Source organism: Carettochelys insculpta, chromosome 3, assembly GCF_033958435.1.
Source record: "Carettochelys insculpta isolate YL-2023 chromosome 3, ASM3395843v1, whole genome shotgun sequence".
NCBI lineage: Eukaryota > Metazoa > Chordata > Testudines > Carettochelyidae > Carettochelys > Carettochelys insculpta.
The window spans coordinates 178,888,174-178,910,466 of NC_134139.1; the positions used below are offsets into that span (position 1 = coordinate 178,888,174).

Genomic DNA, 22,293 nt, shown 5'->3' on the forward strand with positions numbered 1-22,293 from the left:
GGGGACACATTTGATATAAAATTTAACAAGGACAACTGCTAAGGCTCTGTCTCCAGCACAGGAAGTTGAGAGGAAAATGAGGGCACATCACCCACGTGCTGCTCTGTTCCCAAATAAAGAGTCATTCCCCATAGAGAAAGGGAAACATTCCAGTAGTTGAGAGCTCTTCTGTAGCTCCCAGGTCATCATTCTCCCCAGGCTGGCAGTGTTAGAGGAGTCAGGAGACAAGCATTATGATGGCTGACATGCTCTGTCCTAGCCATCCCCATTTGCTGTGACATCCCCCTGAGGCGCCTGGTAGCCAGCGCAACTATGGACCATACCATCAAAGTGCAGTGCACAAAAGGAAGCTCTACCAGCTACCTAGAGTGTCTGCTGGTGTAGAACTGAGCTGGAGCACCCAGCACGATGCCTCCACCAACCAGCCCATAGTCTGAAAGGCACAGTGGGGCAGGAGAAGGTCTGGCTACAATGCTGCTGTATGCCAGGTATCCCTGACTTCAGGGCAGTTGTTTTGAGATCACTGCAATTCAGCATCATTTAGAGCATCCCTGAGAATGCTCCTGAAAAACATGCAGGGCTCTGGTGCAGTCGAGGACCTTTTCCTCAGTGTCTATGCAGCACCAATAGGAACGTGGTTTTTAAGGCATCAGCTAAAAAACCAACCCACGCAGAGAAAAACGAGTAGAATTCTGTCAATCTACATCTGAAAGGTGGCTGAGTCAGACACACCAAGGTCACTGTTGCTTGTTCCTTATGCAGTGAGTTTTCCATAACATTCTGAACTTTCAGTCATGTGCCTGTGTGACTAGCCCCAGAGTCATAAACTTCAGTGGAAAAAGACAAATTAGGTCATCTAGATCATCCTCACTGCCAAGGCAGGATTGCTCCCTAATGTCAGTCACTTCCCTCACACAATTAGCTTCCCAGCAGTCTTTTACAAGATGGAAAGCAAGTTCTGATTTCCATTGGAGTTTCATAACTGGAAGCTTTGGGAATGCCTGTGTTTTTCAGATAAGTTACTCTGATAAAAATGATAATATGAGCTGATGCCTCCAAACTGAACGAAATTTTAAGTAGACAAAGGTGAAAATATCCAAACCCTCCCTAGGTCAGAGGAATGTTGCAACAAAACTGTGTTAGTAAGAGCTGTGTGTGGTTTTTTGAGTGGTATTTAGGAAATCCAGGGACACAGCCTCTCTGAGCCAGGAAGTAGTTTCTGTGACTCAATGTTACCAGTCAAATAGGCTTCCTGCTACAGCATGCAGCAGGCTAGTCTGCTGTTCAGCAAGCCACTAGCATTTGAGAGGCTATTAGCCTTTCAAATCAGAAGATTCAGTGCTTGTGTAACTCTTTTGCCAAGGTGTTAACAGCTGTAAAAAGGGCACAGGTCAATATGGCTCATGTTCCTCTTGACAAATAACTAAGCTGTCTTGAACCCCACCCAGAAAAACTTGGAAAAACAACTCTCTTCCCCCACAGGTGCCCTTAATAGGCAGACTCCCCTGTCACAACTGCTCAGAGTATGTACAAATAAGGAAATCTTTATTTGTGGGAAGGACAGCAATAGCATAGCTATGCAAACAACAAATAAAACACCCCCTCTTGCTAATGCTGGCAGCAGCCCATCTAACACTGTTCCCTCACATCAGTGAGAGTGTACCTAACCGTACCATCACCTGTAGAACAATTTACCAGTGCATCAAACCCTACTGGTGGGTTGCAGGAACATAGTGTGCCGCATTCTGGGCAGTGCTGAAGGCTGGCTGACCTCACCCCTTCCCCCAATTTTTCAGAGCACAGAGCCAGTCCCTACTGCCCCATGTTGCCCAGGAGCCCACTGAGGCTGTTGGGAGCCCTTTGCAGCTCAGTCACAAGGGACCCACTTGCCTGGTCGGACCTGTAGGTGCCACAGCCTGACAAAACTCACTAATTCAGTCTTAGGATGTTTCTGCATAGGCAGGGCTTCCCAGGAGTCCACTCAGCTCTGCTGTTGTCCTCTGCATCATCTTTCAGTGTGAAATCCTCACTTTCCCTCTTCATCAGCTCCTGATGTCCCTTCGCATCATCCTGTGAAACACTGCATGGTCATTCTGATTTATTTTTAATTTGTCATTAAATTTCTTTCATCAGCTGTAATGTCTACTTACTATTAATGATGCTCAGCTGTCTCTTTGGGCAAGTGTTTGGAATGTTGACTTCTTGTGAGCAATAGGGTAATAAGGTCCAGGGTATTGACAGACTCACATTTCCATTCCAAAACTGTGAACTGCATTACATTTAGGGGGATTTGAGTATTGAAGGATTTTTTTATATACATGACTGACTTTAACCTATTTGGAACCCAAATGAGGAGAAGCTGTCTTTGCAGGCAATCCACTTCCAGACCGAAGCTAAGAAGGAAGAAATTCTTGCAGCAAACACTGCCTGCCATCCCAAGGAGTTACTAAGCATGGGTAAAGGGCACTTTTTCCTGGAGAATGGTGGGGGTGCTAAATTTCCTCATAAAATAAGCTACAGCATTATTACAGAGCATCTCATGTTACCGTGCATCACTAAAGCTTGGTATAATCAACAAGCAATCCCAATAAGAATACAAAGGATTTTCTCCTTTTTCATTCATGTTCCTCAAATGTAAAGATTTTGAAAAGCAAAAAGTTGGCTAAAATCACTAAGCAACACCATAATGACCTCTGCTGAAAGCCACTGGCATACAAAACACCCACTGCACTCAGCAAGAATTCTATTAGCAGAAGGTTTGCAAAATTAGGCCCCATGTATGGAAACCTAGAATTGATTTAGAAAAAATTTACTCAAGTGTGTGCCACAAGTTCAGTTCTCAAGACTCATAGTAGAACCTACAGCAAGTGCCTAGAATACTCTAGTCTAATGATTCATGGGAAACATGGCTTTCTGCTGAAGCCAACCTGAGGACAGAATGCTTACCAGGGAGAGACCTATACATTGATCAGACCTGTACAACAAGGCTTGATTCCCCCTCCCCACAGTGGAATACTTCTCTTTCTTCTGTGGGGCAACATTTGGTGTATGACTTCTCTAGTACTTTCTTACCGATCCCCAGGAAACCACTTCCATGATTTTTGTGTAAATAAGCAGGAAAAGTGTTATTTACCAGAGTTGCTTCCTGTACTGTGATTTTGGACCATAATCAACTCTACTGACAGGTTAGACACTTAGGATATGCTACAGAGCACGAAGCACTTAAGATTTGGAGGACACGAAGCTTTTCCTGGCAAAACTGCTTTTGTCAGGAGAAACTGTGGAGTGTCTACAGGCAAAACGTGCTTTGTCACCAGCACATCCACTGGCAGCATTATACCTCTCCCCATTCAGGTGTAACACCTCTCACAGCTGTGTAGATGTTCTGGGGCCCTTTTGTCAACAGACCAGGCTTCCAGTTCACTGAGCAGCCCTGTTTGCAGAGCTTGTGGTCAGCCATTCTGTCGAGGGAAGGCGAGGCAGTCTGGTTGCTCTTTTTCTGTCTGCTTTTCTATGTAGACACAATCTGTCCACAGAAGTTTTGCCAGGTACTCACTTCCAACAGTGACTTTTATCGACAGAGGCATCTTGTGTAGACATAGCCTAAGACAGTTACACTTGTTTGACTTTTTTTCTTTTTGATTGTGGAGGAAGATGTGTGCTGTGACACTGCTACATGCCAAGTTACGAAGGACACATTTTACTAGTATTAGTCCACTTTTGAGAGAAGACCCTCCAATTAATTCTGTAAGGAGTTATAGCAACTTCAGGAAGTTTTCTATCATCTCCCAAAGCCACTATTCAGCTTCTTATACACGATACATCTCTCATGTGAGAATGCAAAAGAATACAGCTGCAGCAGCCCATGAGCAATCTCTCCCCCCACCCCAGGATAATCTTTAACCCCCAGACCATGACTCTGAGGGTCAGTCTATGCTGTAGTTAGGAATGAGCCTCCCAGCCTGGGTAGACAGACTTGGGGTAGGGGGGCCCAAGCTAGCATGACAACAAACTGCAGTGTGGATGTTGCGGCTGAAGTTTAAGCTTTGGGTCTCAAGCCTATATTTCAGGACCCTAGGTTTCAGAGACCAAGCTGCACCCCACCCACAACATCCATGTTGTTATTTTTAGTATTTTTCATTCACACATGGCTAGGTTGTCTACATGGGCTGGGTGGTTCAGTCCCAGCTCCCTGACAGGGTGATGGAGAATAGCTAGAGGGGAAAAGGAGGCAAGATTAAAGATGGGGTGGAAAATGACTTGGGAAAGGCAAACATATGAACACTGGCAGGGAGTTGATGTGGACAGAACACTTGTAGCAGCAGGTTGGGGACACTAGATTTTAAGCTCAGCGATAAGTAACAGAATGGGACTACTGAAAACATTAATTAAAATACACGTACTACTGAGGATAAGAGAAAACAACAGCCACAAGAAGGAAGGCCTACTCCATTTGGAGGGGAATAAGAATAAGGGAAACAGCAGTGTGTTCTAGATGTGGAGTGAGCTGTTCGCATCTGTATGTTGCCTTATGCAAGCTACTGTAATGATGCTTATAGGCCAGCTGAGAATCTCTCTCTTCCCTCAGTCCTTTATGCTAATATAGCACTCAGCCCCTGAATGCAGGGCTCTCCCTTCGCATCAAACTGACAAGCCACAGCATGATTTGTGGCAATCAGCTGTCAGACTCTCACCAAAAACAGTATTTACAAGGAACTTCTTAATTTTCTCTCAGCTTTTCAAAAAGCACCTACAAAAGAATGCCATTTGGCATGCCTGTACGTCAGTGTTTGTTATATAAACCTCATGAGCACCAAAGTGTGTAACTGGCCATCACAACATAAATCACTTTAATAGGCGGCATAAAATCCTGCAAAACTGAAATCTAGATTTAACGACACAAATTAAGTCATAAGGCCCACTACTTAAATTGATGAGTCACATTCACTACTTAATACGCCTTCACTATTAACTATTTTTAAACAATCACTAAAATTGTTAGCAAAATTTGAAAATGTCTGCACTATCAAATCCACTCTAATGTGTATTAAATGCACCATTTAGAGCATACATTTGGAGACTTGGTACTGTTCATGACTGCAACAGAATAGTTTTGTTCCAGTCAAAACTTTCTCAGAAGCAACGGTAGAAAAACTCAAATCTGACTGAGCCAGATTATAAAACAGCTTGGATGAAAGCAGCCTTCTGAGTTCCCAAAACGCTGTAACAGTCTCCCAACATATATATTTAAAACATATAGTCAGCAGATTGTCTGTGACATTTCGTAAAATAATGATTTTTAAAAGTGTTTTAATTCCTGATTGAGCAATGGTACTTGTCATGCACATTTATGCACATGTGATCTCTTTGGCAACAGTTCAGTGGAGGATGCTGTCTGTTCAACCTTTTCCACTCCCTATTCCCCCTCTTTCCACTGCACTTCTGGGACAGCCAGCTCAAACTTCCCAAGTAGCACATCTCCAATGCTGCAATCACTGTAAAAGTCAAACAGACCTTTCATACCACAGCAGTGACATCACTAAAGACAAACTGCCATTTTTGTATAACAAGCGGAAAAAATAGCTATGTAGGGCAGTGCGTCTCTGCTAAAACACTTCTTTCCCAAATATAACCCAGTGACAAGCTCTCTTCATTGCTTCCTCCCCAGATGCCTAATAACGCCAAAGGGTCCAGCAGCAACTGTTTTAGCAGTGGTGAGCACAGAAGCCATGAGCTGACTGCAGCCTTTCAGACCTGGGCTTCAGCTGTTTTGGGAACTGAGCTTTGGCTTGAAAGTACAAACGTCTGAGGGCTAGGAAGGCAACTACAACATGAGGGCAACAAAAAGAACAAAGCAATTGATAGAGGAAAGGGAGACTGGATGATCAAAAGCTGTAACTTGTACTGAATTTTTCATTAAAATTCCTTTTTATATAAGGAGTGTATTTTGCAGAAGTCCTGGTCCAGCCAGATTCCTGCCCTCCCTCCATTGCTCTGTGGAATTACAGAAGTTTACAATAGACCCTCAAAGATACAAACACCAGAGTTACTGACTGACTGGTTGATCCAACACCCTGTGGAACTGGCAGTAAGCAACCAGGCAGCAGGGGAACAAAACAACACCCCTGGGGAAATAGCGTACTGTGCTTTTACTGCATCTTAATGGTAGGCATGTTCGAGCTGCCTGCCCACATGCTACTTACCACATGGGTGGCAGCTGGCAGGAGCAGCATTGGGGAGACTAAGCTGCTTTCCAGTAAACCACAAAGAGCAATTCTCCCTCCCTTCTCTGGCTTGGAGCAGGACAACCTTACCTGCTTGGTCCAAGCCCAGGAAGGAAACTTCTCAGGCTCCTGCCAGCACGTGGAACTCTGGAGAAACAGCTCCATTTTAAAGGGCCACAGCCTGCAGCACGTGCCCACTGATGTCAGGTGCCCCAGGGTGCCCCACTCATTACCTTTCCATCCAGGGGCTAGAACTAGCTGTCTGCCCCCACCCCCACACGTGGGTTAGCATCTTACACATAGAAAGTGCAGAAGTTTACATTTGCAGGCTCAGTCATGAGCCCTCCCCGACCCCTGCTTCAAGAAGTCTGCTCTGAGGAATACCCCATAATACCTTGTTCAGCATTATGAACACTTCAGCGTGATGAACAGTCTCTGCAACTCTGAGGTCGTACCATGACTAGAACTGAATTTGGCTGTTTCTCTTTTACAGACAGCAAGTTTTCATGTACAGAAGCCCCACCTTTAAATGGTTAACCATGATTATGGCCCTGTCACTGATTACCAATATGTCTCATATCTCAATATCAATTAAAGGATTCTGCTGCTGCAAACTGGGAGAATGATCTCTGCCACGCTAGAGTCCCCACAGTTGAATGTTATTTGGCAAGAGACCACAACTGGCACGTGTACCTCACTGACATCTTACTATGCTAAACAACAGCTGATCTGTTTCTTCATCCATCATGACATTTTACATTCCCTCATAAAATGGAGGAAATTACTTTAGAGCTACAAGTCTGGAACTTGATTTGCAGACTGATGACAGAAATTTCAGTTCCTCCAAGAAATATTGGCAAGCTTGCCAGTAGAAAAGCAGTGGCTGCCAATTACTACAGAGCCGGCCATGCGCTATCTTACAAGAAGTAAGCCATTAAAATTGGCTTGGTTTAAGTAATGGGTTCTATTAGATCTCGAGGAATTTTATGGGGCATGGGACCCTGCAAGTAACACTTTAAATACTTACATGGTTATTTCCATGGTATTAATACTGCTAAGGTGCAATCAGCAGGTGCATTCGTGTACTCCTGCAACTCTTTACTGTTTCAAATCAGCAATTTCTCTGTTGATTTATGTTTGACTTCTTTCTACAAGTCAATATAAACAAAATTCAAAGCTTATTCTGGACACCATATGCTGCTTTGAACTGTATAGCACTGAAGGAAAGGATAGTTCTGAGATAGCAAACTTCCTGCTTGTTTTACCTATGGCTGGTTGTGTAATGAATAGTCAGCCACAGTGCCAACAATGAATGCAATGGAATATTAAACTGAGGGTGTATCTACACTTACTGAGAGAGGGGTCGATCTTCCATGCGAAATTTCTCTCTCTGGGGTCCTCTTGCGATGAGTGAGGGAGGTTAACTGGAGAAACGCTCCCTTCAATCTCCCTCAGTGAGAACAGACCTTACAGTCAACTGCAGATGCGTAGCTAGAACTGTGTATCTGCAGTCGACTGTAAGGTCTAACATGGACCAAGCCTGAGTTAAAAAGAACAGCAAACATTTTGCTTCAAGTTAAAGATGCTGAAAGAAAGTATGTGGCTCAGTGGGGCCTCAGCATCTCAGGTGAGAGTCCCCAATCCATCCCAATCACCATTCTCTTAGTGTTCTGCTATGAAGCGTGTTGTTCATGTTCATTCCATGTTAAAGATGCATGTGCTGCAAACACAATTGTCGGAGATTTCCTTTCCTCAATGGTACCCATTAAGCTGGCTCTGGTCATGGGCTTATGTCCTGATATAAAGGGTGCTGCTGTCTCTGTATCCTCTCAGTTTCTTCATGTTGACCAACTCTAACAGAGGGGCAGGAAGGTGGGTGAAGGAATGGACATAAGCAATACATTTGAACACAAGTATGCAAAAGTTAATAACTGTTTTGCTCATAGCTATTCCATGTTAGGTGACCCATGAGCAGAACCCCCAAGAAGGTGGTCTTAGAGTTCATGCACATGCAAATTACAACACTACTCTCCTGAACCTGGTGTCATCTCAAGCCTATGAATAATAGTGTTACGTGATGAGAAGGCATGCGCTGATGACCAGGTTAAGGCCCTGCAGATGTTTTGAATGGGGATCTGGGCCAGCAATGCTGCTGAAGAGGCTTGACCTCCCATGCAATGAGAGATCAAGATGGCTGAAAATGGAATTTTCACCTGCTCATGGCATGTCCAAATATAAGAGCTTATCCAAGATGAGATTCACTGAGCTGAAACCAGCAGGCATTTCATCCTCTCTACAACTGACATGGAATTGCAGAGGTCTGCAGAACTTTTACTCTTCTCAGTGTATTAGCTGAGGGAACACCTAACATATGAGTGAAGCCAGTACTCTTCTGAATTCTTTGGTGGCTTCAAGATGAAAACTGACAGGAAAATGGCTTGATTGCTGTTGAATTGCAAGACTGCCTTTGGCAGGAAGGCCAGATGGGGGCGCAGTTGAACTCTGATCTTTAAAGAACAGTGTAGTCAAACCAAAAAAGCAGTCCAGTAGCACTTTAAAGACTAACAAAATAATTTAGTTAGTTAGTCTTTAAAGTGCTACTGGACTGCTTTTTTGTTTTGATAGTATATAGACTAGCCTGCCTATCTGTCTGTTACAGTGTACAGTGATTCTGATGTAAGGGCCCTGATTTTAGAGACCACCATGCTGGCTGATATAATCACTCTCAGGCAGGAGACATGCTGGGACAAAAACCAGCAGATGGCACTATGCTAGCAGCTCAAAGGGAGGGCCTGTCAATTTTAATAGGATCAAGTTGAAATCCCACAAAGGTATCAGTTTGTGAATATGAGGGTAAAGCCTCTCTAGCCCTTTAAGAAAACAGGTGAACATTACATGAGAAAAAAATGACCTACTGCACACTGGCAGGTGGAAAGCCAAAACTGCTCTACTTTAATAGATGTGAGGGCCAGACCTTGCTGGTTTAGGCTGAGCAAGTAATCCAAGATAAGCTGAAGAGAAGACCAAGTCAAAGAGAGACACTGTTAGGAAGACCACATCAAGAGAGGTAGCTCTAGAAGATGGCATCCTACTACTCAGCAAGATCTACTTGTTCTCAACAGGCTTGTTCCTCCAAGTTCAGCCATAGAGATTTCCCAGGGCCAGGTGAAGGGCCCCAAGAGTCACATGGAATAAACAGCCATGGTCTTCTGAAATCAGGTCTGGGTGGACTAGGAGTAGTAGCAAGAATGCTACTGATATGACTAGCAAGGTGCCAAACCTGTGTTGGCATGGCCATGCAACAGTTACAGCTCTCACCTTGACTGGCTTGATTTTCAGGACTTTGTGTATCGGAGAAAAAGCATAATGTAGGAATTCTGTCCATGGAAGTAGGAAGGCATCTGAAAGGGAGACTGCGCAAAACTCTCTGGATGTAAACAGGCCTGTGTGGGGAGATTCCCACCTTTGGAAGATGAACCTGGTGATCTCTGGATGAAAGGACCAGTCATGGTGAGAGAAGAAACTGCTGCGATCATCATTCTGGGCTCCTGGAAGATGGAAAGTTTCAAGGTAGATTCAGTGGGTGACACGAGTCCCATAGAAGTCCGTACTGGAGTCAGGGTCTGGTGCCACGCAGACTGATGTGAGAGCCTATCAGAAGCAAGTAGTATGAGCATTTGGACAACAGACCCAGTATTGGGGAAACCCCAATGGGCTCCAGAATTGCCACTGCATAAGCCATTATCCACCTGACCAAGTGTGTGAGATGGATACCAAATAGTGGGTTTTGGGAGGGGTATATGGCTGTACTCTGGGCTCCAAAGAAGAGCCCTCCTGAGGTGACTACAGGGGAGCAATGCCCCTCACTTTTGCTTTTGGGTGTCAAGAGTCCCGGGACCCGTGCCAGACTGGGACCTTGCAGAAGAAAGCAAGGTCAACCTATCAAAGGTCCCAGTGCCAGGAAGGCATTTGAGGCACCACGCTCTCTCCTGCTTGTGCTCAGACCAGTGGTTGTCCCACTGGGAACAGTGGTACCGTAACAGATAAGCCCTGGGGCACTGCAAACGCTCCGGGGTAAAAGGTACCCTGATGCTACAGTGCGTGGTGCTGGAGGGGCACTTTGCACCAAGGCTGAAGCGCTTGGTGCTGCATCAAGCAACATGACGCCAACACTGGTCTTAGAGCAGCTACCACTAGTTTAGTCCTCAGTTGATCCTCTCAGTTCCTCTTTGTACACGACTTAAAAGGTCTGGCAACTCTGACAGTTCTCTTATGTGAATTTCTCCGAGACACTTCACACAACTGGAGTGTGGGTTGCTCACTGGTATAGGCTTGCCACAAGAGGCACAAGGTTCAAGGCCTCTATGTTAAAAGGCAGGGAGGGTTTCCTACTACATACACTAGTATATTTACACTACAACTATGCTAAGAATAATAAATTAAGTTAAAAAAAGAAAACCACTAAGAAACCTTGGTGAAGTCAGATTTGTTCCACTAGCTGTCACTGGCAGTAAGAAGGAGAGTGTGGGTCTGGCAATACCCCTTATATTAGTGCATAAGCATGTAGCACCAGATGGTGTCTCAGGCTGCCTGATAGAACCACCGAGGCAAAAATCTCCAGCAACAGTGCATGTGGCATATGCGCACCTAATGGACATAAGCAATTGAAGAAGAACTCCTGGGCTACGTCTACACTAGCCCAAATCTTCAAAATGGCCAGGCAAATAGCCATTTTGAAGATTGCTAATGAGGTGCTGAAATGCATATTAAAGCACCTCATTAGCATGCTGTAGGCCGCGGTATTTGGAAATTGCCGCTTTTCACTGCCGCATGGCTTGGCCAGATGGGGGTCCTTTTAGAAAGGACCCCAACTTCAAAATCCTATGTGTTGATAGGAATAAGGGGATGTCAAAGTTGGTGGGGTCCTTTCAAAAAGGACCCGTCTGGACAAGCTGCGCAGCAGCGAAAAGTGGCAATTTTGAAGTGCCGCAGCCAGCGGCATGGTAATGAGGCACTGAATATGCATTTCAGCACCTCATTAGTAATCTTCAAAATGGCTATTTGCATGGCCATTTCAAAGTCTTGTGCTAGTGTAGACATGGCCCTGATGTTTGAACTGCAATGCTGGATTTTTGCACGGGAAATTAAGGAACAAGGCAAATGTAGTTTTCTCAAACTTCTAAACTCTATTTACCAACCTGAATATTTAAACAAAATTATGCTAGCAAAATATTCTCTTGAATGAAGTAATAACCCAAGTAACAAATAGGGTTCCACTTAAGGAAAGAACCCTAAGAAATAGATGCCTATGTGCAGATCAGTCACAGAAGGAAAGATAGCAGGACAAAGAACAGCAGGGCAGCAGAATGAAATGCTAGTCAAAATTAAGGATCTTTGTGTTTTAATGTAAGACAATCTTGGGAAAAGAGGCAAAATGAGCTCATTAGCAGATGAGATTAAATGTATGTCTCTACAGGCATCCAATATTGAACTGTTTAATACATTTTTATCAAGAAAATAGGACAGGTGATTAGGAGATAGACCTTGTAAAACAAACTACTACTAAGGGAATACTTGTATACTTTAATCAAATCAGCTAGTTAGGATGACATGCTTTTGAGGACATCAGCTAATACTGTTGGAAGAAACAGGAGCTATAAAAAACAAAAATAGTAAATGCTGTACCAATTCTTGAACTAGTAGAGTGAGAGATCTAGAGCTGTTTACTAGAGAGATCATAGGCAGCTGATTGATACTTAAATATGCAGGATTGTGAAAAACTGAGACAGTAGTTAATGTTAATCAAACCAGTGGTATAGATGCAGCTAAATCAACAAAAATTATACCTTCAGCCAAGCCGCTGCCTCTTAGAGAGGTAGGTCAACTACACTGACAGATAACTTGCTTCTGTTGATGCAGGAAGACTCCATACTATGACACTATATGCAGCGTAGTAGCTGTGTTGCTGTATCATAGGCATGACCTCATCTACCACGCTATAAATTGAACTTCTACCTCCAATCCAGAGGTTCTCAACTGGGGAAAAGACGGGGGATCAAAATGTTTTCTGTGGAGGTGGAAGTAGTTTTAGGAAAAAATGTTACTGCACACACTTTATCCACAGAAAATAATAAATATATCACGTACTCAGATGCACCATGCATTTGATTTTGGCTGGTGCTTTGCACTTTGAGATTTGTTAGGTTTGCACAGTGTGATACAAAGTTTTTGCCATCTGCACCTTAATCTGTTTGCTCTGACATGGCACGCATGCTTAATTGTAAGTATCAACCACAGTGGCTGTTTTGCTGTTGCTCATTACAATGGACCATTGGCTCGATGTCAATCAATACTTTACTGTTTTTAATGTTTAGTGAGTTGCATTTTTTTAAAATGGGCATGAATAGTTATGTGGCTGGAAGGAGGGCATAAAACCCAAAGAGAGGGGAGTGTTTAAGAACCACTGTCTAGGAGCAAGTGCTGAATCACCAAAGGTCAAAGCAGGAGTGGACAATAATTTTTGCAGAGGGGCCATTACATGAATTTTGGTATGGGTCACAAGCCAACTCTGCCCCCCCCAAAAGGGGGGGGGCCCTTGGACTGAGGTGTTGGGGCAGGAGGATACAGAGAGACAAAGTATGTGAATATGAAAAAGAAACACTGTGAAAGACACTCTATAGCACAGCTGGAGTGCACGCTGCAGTGTGTATGTGACCTATAAGGTGGGTGCATAACTGTACCCAGAGTGTAGTTCTTAATGGCTCTCAATCCTGCTGGAAAAGTATAAAAAGTGGGGTTCCATAGGGGTCTGTGTTAGGACCAGTTCTGTTCAATGTCTTCATCAATGATTTAGATATTGGCATAGAAAGTACGCTTATTAAGTTTGCAGATGATACCGAGTTGGGAGAGGTTGCGACTACTTTGGAGGATAGGGTCATAATTCAAAACTATCTGGATAAATTGGAGAAATGGTGTGAGGTAAACAGGATGAAGTTTAATAAGGACAATGCAAAGTGCTCCACTTAGGAAGGAACAATCAGTTTCACACATACAGAATGGGGAGAGACTGCCTAGGAATGAGTACAGCAGAAAGGGATCTAGGGATTATAGTGGACCACAAGCTAAATATGAGTCAACAGTGTGATGCTGTTGCAAAAAAAGCAAACATGATTCTGGGATGCATTAACAGGCGTGTTGTGAACAAGACACAAGAAGTCATTCTTCTGCTCTACTCTGCGCTGGGTAGGCCTCAGCTGGAGTATTGTGTCCAGTTCTGGGCACCGCACTTCAAAAAAGATGTGGAGAAACTAGAGAGGGTCCAGAGAAGAGCGACAAGAATGATTAAAGGTCTAGAGAATGTGACCTATGAAAAAAGGTTGAAAGAACTGGGCTTGTTTAGTTTGGAAAAGAGAAGATTGAGGGGAGGCATGATAGCGGTCTTCAGGTATCTAAAAGGGAGTCATAAGGAGGAAGGAGAAAACTTGTTCTTCTTGGCCTCTGAGGATAGAAAAAGAGGCAACGGGCTTAAACTGCAGCAAGGGAGGTTTAGGTTGGACATTAGGAAAATGTTCCTAACTGTCAGGGCAGTCAAACAGTGGAATAAATTGCCAAGGGAGGTTGTGGAATCTCCATCACTGGAGATATTTAAGAACAGGTTAGATAGATGTCTATCAGGGATGGTTTAGATAGTGCTTGGTCCTGCCATTGGCGCAGGGGGCTGGACTCGACGGCCTCTTGAGGTCCCTTCCAGTCCTAGTGTTCCATGATTCTAGGAGTGACTCTGTCTATGGCACTGACTGGATATATGCTAGCTGCTGCTGGTTAAGTTTCTGAGAAGCCACCCCTCTACCTTTAAGGGAAGTCTGTCCTGTTGTCTCCCCTTTCCCCTGCTCTGCTCTCCTATGAGTCACTTAACATGCTTCAGACTGGAGCAGCTGTGGTGTGTGTCTTCCTCTGTTCAATCCCTGCTCTGCAGAGATAGGGTTCAAAGACAGAGGAACAACCTGACTCAGGACTACCATTTCCCCTCCCTGCTCTGCCCAGCTAGCAGGAGAATCCTAGGAGCAGCTCAGCTGCACACAGAACAAGAATAGGGGGCAGCTGAAAACATGCTGCTGGCTGTAGGTATGTGTGTTCTGCTAATCAGCTAGGAGGGCCAGGACTGCTTTTGCCCATGCTGGTTTAAAAAGTAGTGAGAAACCATGAGCAAAAGCTAGTTTGTGTAGAATAACTGCCAGACTAACTTTTTAACAGCATCACAATGTTATTGGATTGAGGAAAGGAAGTGCAGGTAGTTAGCTTTGATTCTTGTTAAGTGCTTCATACGGTTAATCAATTTTTGCTTCTTAAGATTGTTCAGGTAAGGTAGAAAGTTGCAAACACACCTGCAAATAAGCTCAGACAAAACAGTAATGGGAAGCAGCAGTTTAATGAGGTGGGCGTGGAAGGACATGCATGCATCAGTGGTAGGTCCATGTGATCAGTGATCTAGGAGAGGGAGTTGCAGAATTTAAAAAAAATTAACCTTCTTGAGGAAGTGGAGAAACAGAAGAGAAACAAAGCTCACTCAGAAACAGAGAAGGCTGAATATGTACAGCAAACCCTCAATTTAATGGACCCCCTATATAACAGACTTCAGAAATAATCAATGCTGTCTACCAGCTCCCTCCAAAATAAATGCCAGAGACTCAGAGCCACCTCCGGGCCTGGAGGAGCTGCCAGAGCGGCTGGCGCTGGAGGGGCAGGCCAGCTTTCAGCTCCTCTCCTGGTAACTGGGAGAGGGAGATGGAGGTGTGAGGGTAAGAACGGGGCAGGAGTTTGGAAGGGAAGGGGTGTGTGCAGAGGACAGGAGTGAGTGATGGGCTGGGAAGGTCAGTGCACCATCATACACTATAACCACTCAGATATAACAGACTTTCAACATTAATGGACACCCCTTCCTCCCCATTAAATCAAGGGTATACTACATAAGTGAAATACACAAGCTAATGCTTTAGGAGAAAAATGTAGATACAGATTGGATGGGTAAATCTAAAGCAGTAACACAAAGAATCAAACAGCAAAACAGGTAATTAGATGAGTTTAGCATGAGATAGCAAAAAGACAAAATATAATTACAGAGTGCTCTCTTTTTGTCCTAGAACAGGAGAATGGTAATTTCACCAAGGCTCAGTTGTAAGTGCATCAGGAATACTATGGTAAAATGGTGCTCGTAGTTGGGTAAAAAAGGGTGGGAGAGCAGAGGAATTCAAGGGATTTAAGTTTTTAGAAATTACATATATATAATATTATATACACACACACACAGAGCTCAATTTGAGATAAAAAAAAAGATTCATGATGTCAAAAGAAGTCTTCTACAGTAGACTGTGCCTCCTTCAAGAAGCTTGACAGATGTCAGTCACACCACCACCACTGTGGAGATGGACCATAATCACCCTCTTGTTTTCAATGAGGGAAGACTACAGCAATATCTACACTGCTAACTTGCCTTCCTGGACAATAACCTTAAATTGGTAATGATGCAACACCTTCCTTCTGAAAAGCTCCAGGCACTCTTTGTCCCTACCACAGAGCAGCCCTCCACAGGAGGTGTCAGCCTCAGGAGTTGATGGTATTCAAAATGATGGCGTTGGGTGGGAGAGGAGGAACTTGACAGGGACATAGTACATTTTGTCTGCACACTTGCAATAAAGCACTACTGATGCTGGGGTTTGCCATACAGTTTTTGCCAAGTCTGATACAGCTTCTTTAATAGGGGAATCTTTGAAGAGAACAGTGTGGAGGATTTCAAAGAGTCAACAGTGTCCTTGATTTTTTTTCCCAGAATTATTGGGAGAGTGGCTGCAACTCTGTCAACTCCTAGAAGAGTTAGTTGAAAGTCATGTCAGAGATGGTGAAGTAGTATGTCTGCATCATTTGAGTAAGCAAGAGGGTATCGTCCTTGTTGTTACTTCATCACTCTCCTCCTCAGTCTTGCAGAGGTGCCAAAGCTCTGGATATTGTGGACGCGTGGGATGTGCCTCAAGAGTTCTCACGTAAGGTTTGAAGACCGAGATGTTTGCTGGCCATATGCTGGCCCAACGGTCCCAGAGACAAGTGACATTATCATCAGTAGCATTATAGATATAGATTTGCATACTGAAAATGCCTTTAGTGGACTACTTTACTCAGTGCTGATCACTATATGTCCATGTCCACTGGGTCCATAAACAGGCATGTTAGTGGTACCAGCTGCTGCCAGATTCTTGAAGGACCCTGACAGAGAGTCTTGGTGCTAAACATACCATGTGAGATGGAAAGGCTCACAATGGTGATTTCCTGCTCTTTTCTTAGAAGATGACAGGTGAGAGGGATCAGAAGCTTGTTTCTTTGAGTCAGTCTTTAGATGTAGAAGACTGCAATGAAAACTCATGTCTGCCAGGTGACTTGTGGTGTGGGGCCTGCGAGGCCTTGAGAACTGCCTCCATAAGAAAATGTTAGCTCCTTTTCCTTACGAGATGATGTTTGGAGTTTTTGGCAAAGACCATGCTCTTGCTGAACATGGCCTTCCATAGGTAAACTAATGCACTAGGTATGATTGTCTTTTGAAGTTGGGACTGCCTCCCCTGTAAGTGAGGCACTTCTTGGAAGCCTGGGAAACTGGGCATAGGCTTTTTTTGTTTTGGGTGTGGGGGAGGGGAAGGGAAGGATCCTAAGAAAAAGCAGAAGAAACAACTCATCTATTTTATTTAAGGGGGAAAAAAACCTCAGCGATCTAACACTAGTAACTAAGAACACAGACTGCATTACTTCAGTTTGATTTCTAATGAACTGAGCAGCTCTGATCCTAAGCTAAAGGTGGACATGAAAGAAGTGATGAGGATTAGCTTGATTATGCTGAAAAGCCTTGTGGTGTAGCATGAAGAGGGGCAGTGCATGTGTGTATGTAATGGATCCTGCTACTGAAGTTCTCTAAGTAGCAGTGTAGGGATGCAAGCACTCACAGGAGCGCCACTCGAAGAATCAGGTGAATAGATTTAGAGCAATGGAATATACACTGTTTCAACTTTTGGTAGCAAGTAGCACTACTTTGTATTTAACAGCTTAAAACTGTTGTAAAAGAAACTCTTAGTACAAGTAACTTCAATAAGGTTTTGGAAGAAGGCCACATGCCACAGGTTATACTGGGGAGGATTATCAGCTCCTACGAGCTATTCATGTGAATAATTTTCAGGTATTTTCATCAAAATGCAAATACACACTGAATTCACCTGTACAGCTGACTTTGAAAGTGCAAGTTACAGGCTTGAGAAGGACATTTCTACTAGCTAGACTTGCTAGTTCAGCCCTTAAAAGTAATGGCATAGAATTGTTACAAAAACAGTAAGTGGTTTATAAAATGTAATTTTATTTAATGTTACTTTGCTGTTACATTGGGCGTAACATTTTCACAAGGCTTTTTTGGGACTACAATCAATGATTAGCAACACACAATAGTGGTCCAACTCTCTAAATAACAAATCACTGGACAATCTTGACACCTTCTCACATGTGCACAAATCTGCATGGAAAAAAGTACTAAAAGTGATAGCTGAACATGTGAACTTGAATGGGTTTCTCATTCCAGTGTATTGAGATATATGACATGCACTTTAATCTGCCAAAACCACTGTGTTCCAGCAGTTCCATGCTGCTTTTAGTACATAATAAAGTGAATACCAGAACTACAAAGGCAGGAGTGTAAGTGACTTTTATTGGGAAGGGATATCAACTTAGAAACAGCAGCAACTGAAGACTGAGTAAGAGACAACCCTCATTTTCACACAGACAGACAGTAGCTCCTGCAATATATTACACAGAAAGCAACTCAATTTGTAATTCTCAATCTAAAATGTCAAACTTCCCATCTGGCCCAAGACTTCCATAACCCTCAAGAAAAGAATACAGAGTAACAAGAAGTCAGTTACTGAGAGGAAACCCTGCAGAATAAGAGGGAACGTGGAGAATTAGAAAGCTATGTTGAACACTCTTTAGTTGCAATTAGCTACATTTTAATATCTTTACTGTAATACAAAAACACAGTCAACTTGCATGAATCGGTTCAGATTTGTTTTTTAAATACCAGGTACACTTTAGTCCGCTACATAAGTGTTTGGAAATTACTTATGTTTATATGAAATGAAGCTATTAATACTTTTCTACAGCAGTAACGGCACACAGGGAAGGCCAGGACAAACACAAATCAAGGAATGGAGTTTTCCCAAAGCTGCAGTGTGAAAAGACTATAAACTGATTTCCATATACATGGATGGGGTCTCTTTGCTATAGGAAATCCAAGTGGAGCTATAAGGAATGGAGACGTGTAAAAAGGTTTCTTGAGAAGGGAAGAGAGAATGACATCCCATGTGCAGTTTAGTTTTCTGCACCTTCTGCAGCATCACATTCTTCTCCTGCACTGTCTGATGTCCATAACTAGAAACAAGAAAAAAAAAAAAAAACAGGTCAGCATGAAAACTTATTTATCTACCCTCCATATGAGCACCAGCTGCCCTTCTCCTAAAAGACAAGACGGAAGGAGTTTCACACCTGTAATGCTATGGTTTGGATGTGTAAAGCTCTTTTGCTTTATTTGCAGAGCTTCCACAGGCTTACTTAGGAGCACCTTCTCATCCAAGGATCACTGCCATATATCTAATTAACTGTTTAACATTTAACTAGCCAAAGTAGACATCGCGCTAAACAAATATAGATCTCTATGTTTAATATATGGTACCCAATTATATTATTGCCATTAAATACATAAATCTCTGACTGGTGTCCCCACAAAAACAGCAATGTTCTCCAGAACATCAAGATACTCTCTGGTTTCACTTCCACCGCACAAGTCAAGGTCAATTCCTATTGTGAAGGAAACAATAGCAAGGAACGTTGCTGGAATATGCAGCTGTCCCTTAGTTAACGCAGTAAACAATTACTGAATCTTAAAGTTCACTCCAGTTTTAGATGTTCTAGCAGTATACCCAAGTTAAGTACAGAGAATATTGCTGGAACCAGGAATACCTTTAAGACAATCAACTTTTTTGATTCTTAAGTGTCTGAATAATTTTTTCTACCAGATTTATTGTTCTACTTGCTAAATCGGGGGGTGGGGGGGGGGGGGAGAGGACGGGACTCCTCGCATGGATCTGAACTGCAAGGCTCAGGGCTGCCCTCCCCAGCACCTGGCCTGCAAGTGAGGTGATGAGCCGTGAGCCTCTCGGGTTGGAGTCTAGCAAGTCGGGGCCAAATCCAGCCGGAGATGCTACTGGGTGGGTGGGTGAGAGAGAGAAGGAGGTTGTGGGGAAGAGGGGCAGTGCTGCCTGGAAGCTTTATCTGGCCAACCAGAGAAACAGAGGATGGTGCCTAAAAATGGGGAAATGCAGCGCCATGTGGGGCCCACGGCACTGCACAGGTTAAGCACCCCCCACAGGTTGCCTAAACCTCCCACCCCCTTCCTGCACCCTTCCATCCCAACTCCCCACCCTGCTCCTGCCCCTCCCATCCAGACCTCACCCCTCAATCCTTCCTCCCACACCCCCAGCCCACTCCTGCACCCTCTGCCACCCAATCCCTAGCCTGTTCTTGCACCCTCCCTTTCGCCCAGACCCCATACTCTAAGCCTACTTTGGGACAGTCCCCTGCCCATAATGAACCTCATTTTTGACCCCATCCCAGATTCTAGAGGGTCCCACAAAATGTATTAGTCCCCCCCCCCACACTTGGGTCTGGTGAGAGAGGACTGAGAGGGGTGCCTGTTTTGTTTTTCAGTCGGGGGCAGCACTAGTTAAGGTTTTTCTTTTTTTTGTTTTGCATATGCATGGCTCCCAGTGGATTTTTCTGTGGGTCAGTGGCCCCTAATCCTAATTACTGCTGTGCTAAATCAAGTCAACATGCTGGTCTTATTATGAAAGTAAATCATATTTAGCTATATGGAAATTGACTAACTCATGCTATTATATTAGAACTAACCAAGCCTAAAGCTGCCATAGATTAGTCCAATTAATTTTTCACACCACAGTTTAAATTAAAATTGAACCTACTTATGATAATAACTCTTCAATACAGAACATAACAGACCTAAATACCCAAATGCTCAGTGTTAAAAACCATGCTTTGGCTTTAACACATGAATGAGGTCAATGTATAGCCAGTACACAGTTAGAGCTACTGGACCAATTAGCAGAAAAGGGCAACTTACTGTTAGGTTGTCTCTAAGCAACTGCATGATGAGTGTACTGTCTTTGTATGAGTCTTCATTCAGTGTATCAAGTTCTGCGATAGCCTCATCAAAAGCCTAGAATAATTAAGTTATTTTTCATATTTACATTGAAGTGCTGATCATGAATATCCATATATTTGTGTTACTATGACTGTATATTAAAGTGACAAGTCAAAATTAATTTCAACCTATTCCCATGAAGACAGCTTTAATAAGTAAGCATGCAACACTGAAGAAAGTGAAAACAATCATTGATTTGCATTGCCCAAATGGGAACATATCTTACATGTTTACAGTATTTATTAATACAATAATTGTAAACTAAAGTGGACAGTATTCTTTTTAGGTCACTTGACAGTAGGCACCTGGAAATCAAATGCATTAAAACCAAACTGGATTTCATTGTACATGACAGACTGATAAATGTGCATTATTCACATTAACTTCCATTAACTAGAATTACCCACTTCCAAAAAAGATATATCAACTTACTGTCTTAGCCAGCGTGCATGCAAGCTCAGGGTTGTTGAGGATCTCATAGTAAAATACAGAAAAGTTAAGAGCTAAGCCCAAACGAATTGGATGTGTTGGTTGCATCTCCTTCTTGCTGATGTCAAATGCCTCCTGATAAGCTGCCTGTGAATTTTCTATTGTTTCTGTTGAGAAACAGGAACATTTCAACATTAAAAAAGGGATGATACAGAGAAGAGGGCAGCCAGTACCACAGCGTAGCCTGAAATACTTCCTTAAAGAAATGCTTAGCCTCCCATGATTTACGCTGAAGAAAACAGTTGCACTGACTTAATGAACAGCATGACCTTTAAAATGGTACAAGCTGTGTACAAACATTATAGGCTCAAACTAAACAGATGTTACTCAAACAAAAAAGGTTAAGATTGCAAAGTAAACGACACAAAAATCCCAGAACTAAGGTGGACCACTGAACTTTTATTCAGCCCTCTTATGTGCATGGATCTTTAATTACATGATTTTCCAAAGGACACTCTGTCTCATTTCAATGACTAGAATGGAGCTGCTCTACTGATGCACTGGGATTGTTACGTAATGGAAACTTGTGTCTATAGCAGCAGTTTTCCATCAGCAGTCCAAGGCCGGATCCATGAGGAGGCTTCGAGGGGGTCTGCCAAGCAGGTCTGGCATTAAACTACAGCAGAAAGCCAAAGCCCTATTACCCCAAGCTCACTACCTGGGCCTCAAGCTGAAACTCAAGCAGCTTAGCTTCACAGGACCCCATGCTTTTTACCCCTTAATGCTGGCTCTGCAGAAAGACAGCTGCTGTGACACAAGTGGGCCATGGGGTATTTTTTAAAGCATGTTGGGAGGGTGGTAGGGAGTTCTCAGAAAGAAAAAGGTTGAGAACACTGGTCTATAGCACTCCTTCTTTGAGGCAAATGATTGTAAAAGGGAAGGGGAGGGTGGTTTTCACGGTCAAGAATCAAAACAAAAAGCAGTCAAGTAGCACTTTATTAGGTGAGCTTTCGTGGGACAGATCCACTTCTTCTGAAGTGGATCTGTCCCACGAAAATTCACCTAATAAACTATTTTGCTAGTCTTTAAAGTGCTACTTGACTGCTTTTTGTTTTGATAGGTGTATAGACTATAGCACGGCTTCCTCTCTGTTACATGGTCAAGAATGTTTAATATCACTCTGGAAATTTGGATTCTCTCTGCCATGGCCACATAGCTTCTATGATGGCAGTCAAATCACTTAAAACTAACTTCACAGGTAGTCACTAACTGTGTGTTCCTCATTTTTCTCTTCCACACACCAGGCTCCTTATCCCAATTTTTTTGCCTCATCAGTCCTAG

At 43.4% G+C, this 22,293-nt stretch overlaps 1 protein-coding gene across 1 annotated transcript in view; it reads right to left on the reverse strand.

Moving 5' to 3' along the window:
- Positions 1-17,938: 17,938 nt before the first annotated feature.
- The window catches only part of YWHAQ (tyrosine 3-monooxygenase/tryptophan 5-monooxygenase activation protein theta), a 39,063-nt gene continuing 34,708 nt past the window's right edge, over positions 17,939-22,293 (reverse strand). The window contains exons 4-6 of the mRNA XM_074991253.1: positions 20,956-21,119; positions 20,443-20,538; positions 17,939-18,677 (exon numbers count right to left, since the gene is read on the reverse strand). Of these exons, the coding sequence (XP_074847354.1) occupies positions 18,618-18,677; positions 20,443-20,538; positions 20,956-21,119 (320 nt within the window). The 3' untranslated portion in view covers positions 17,939-18,617. The remainder of the gene's footprint in view (positions 18,678-20,442; positions 20,539-20,955; positions 21,120-22,293) is intronic.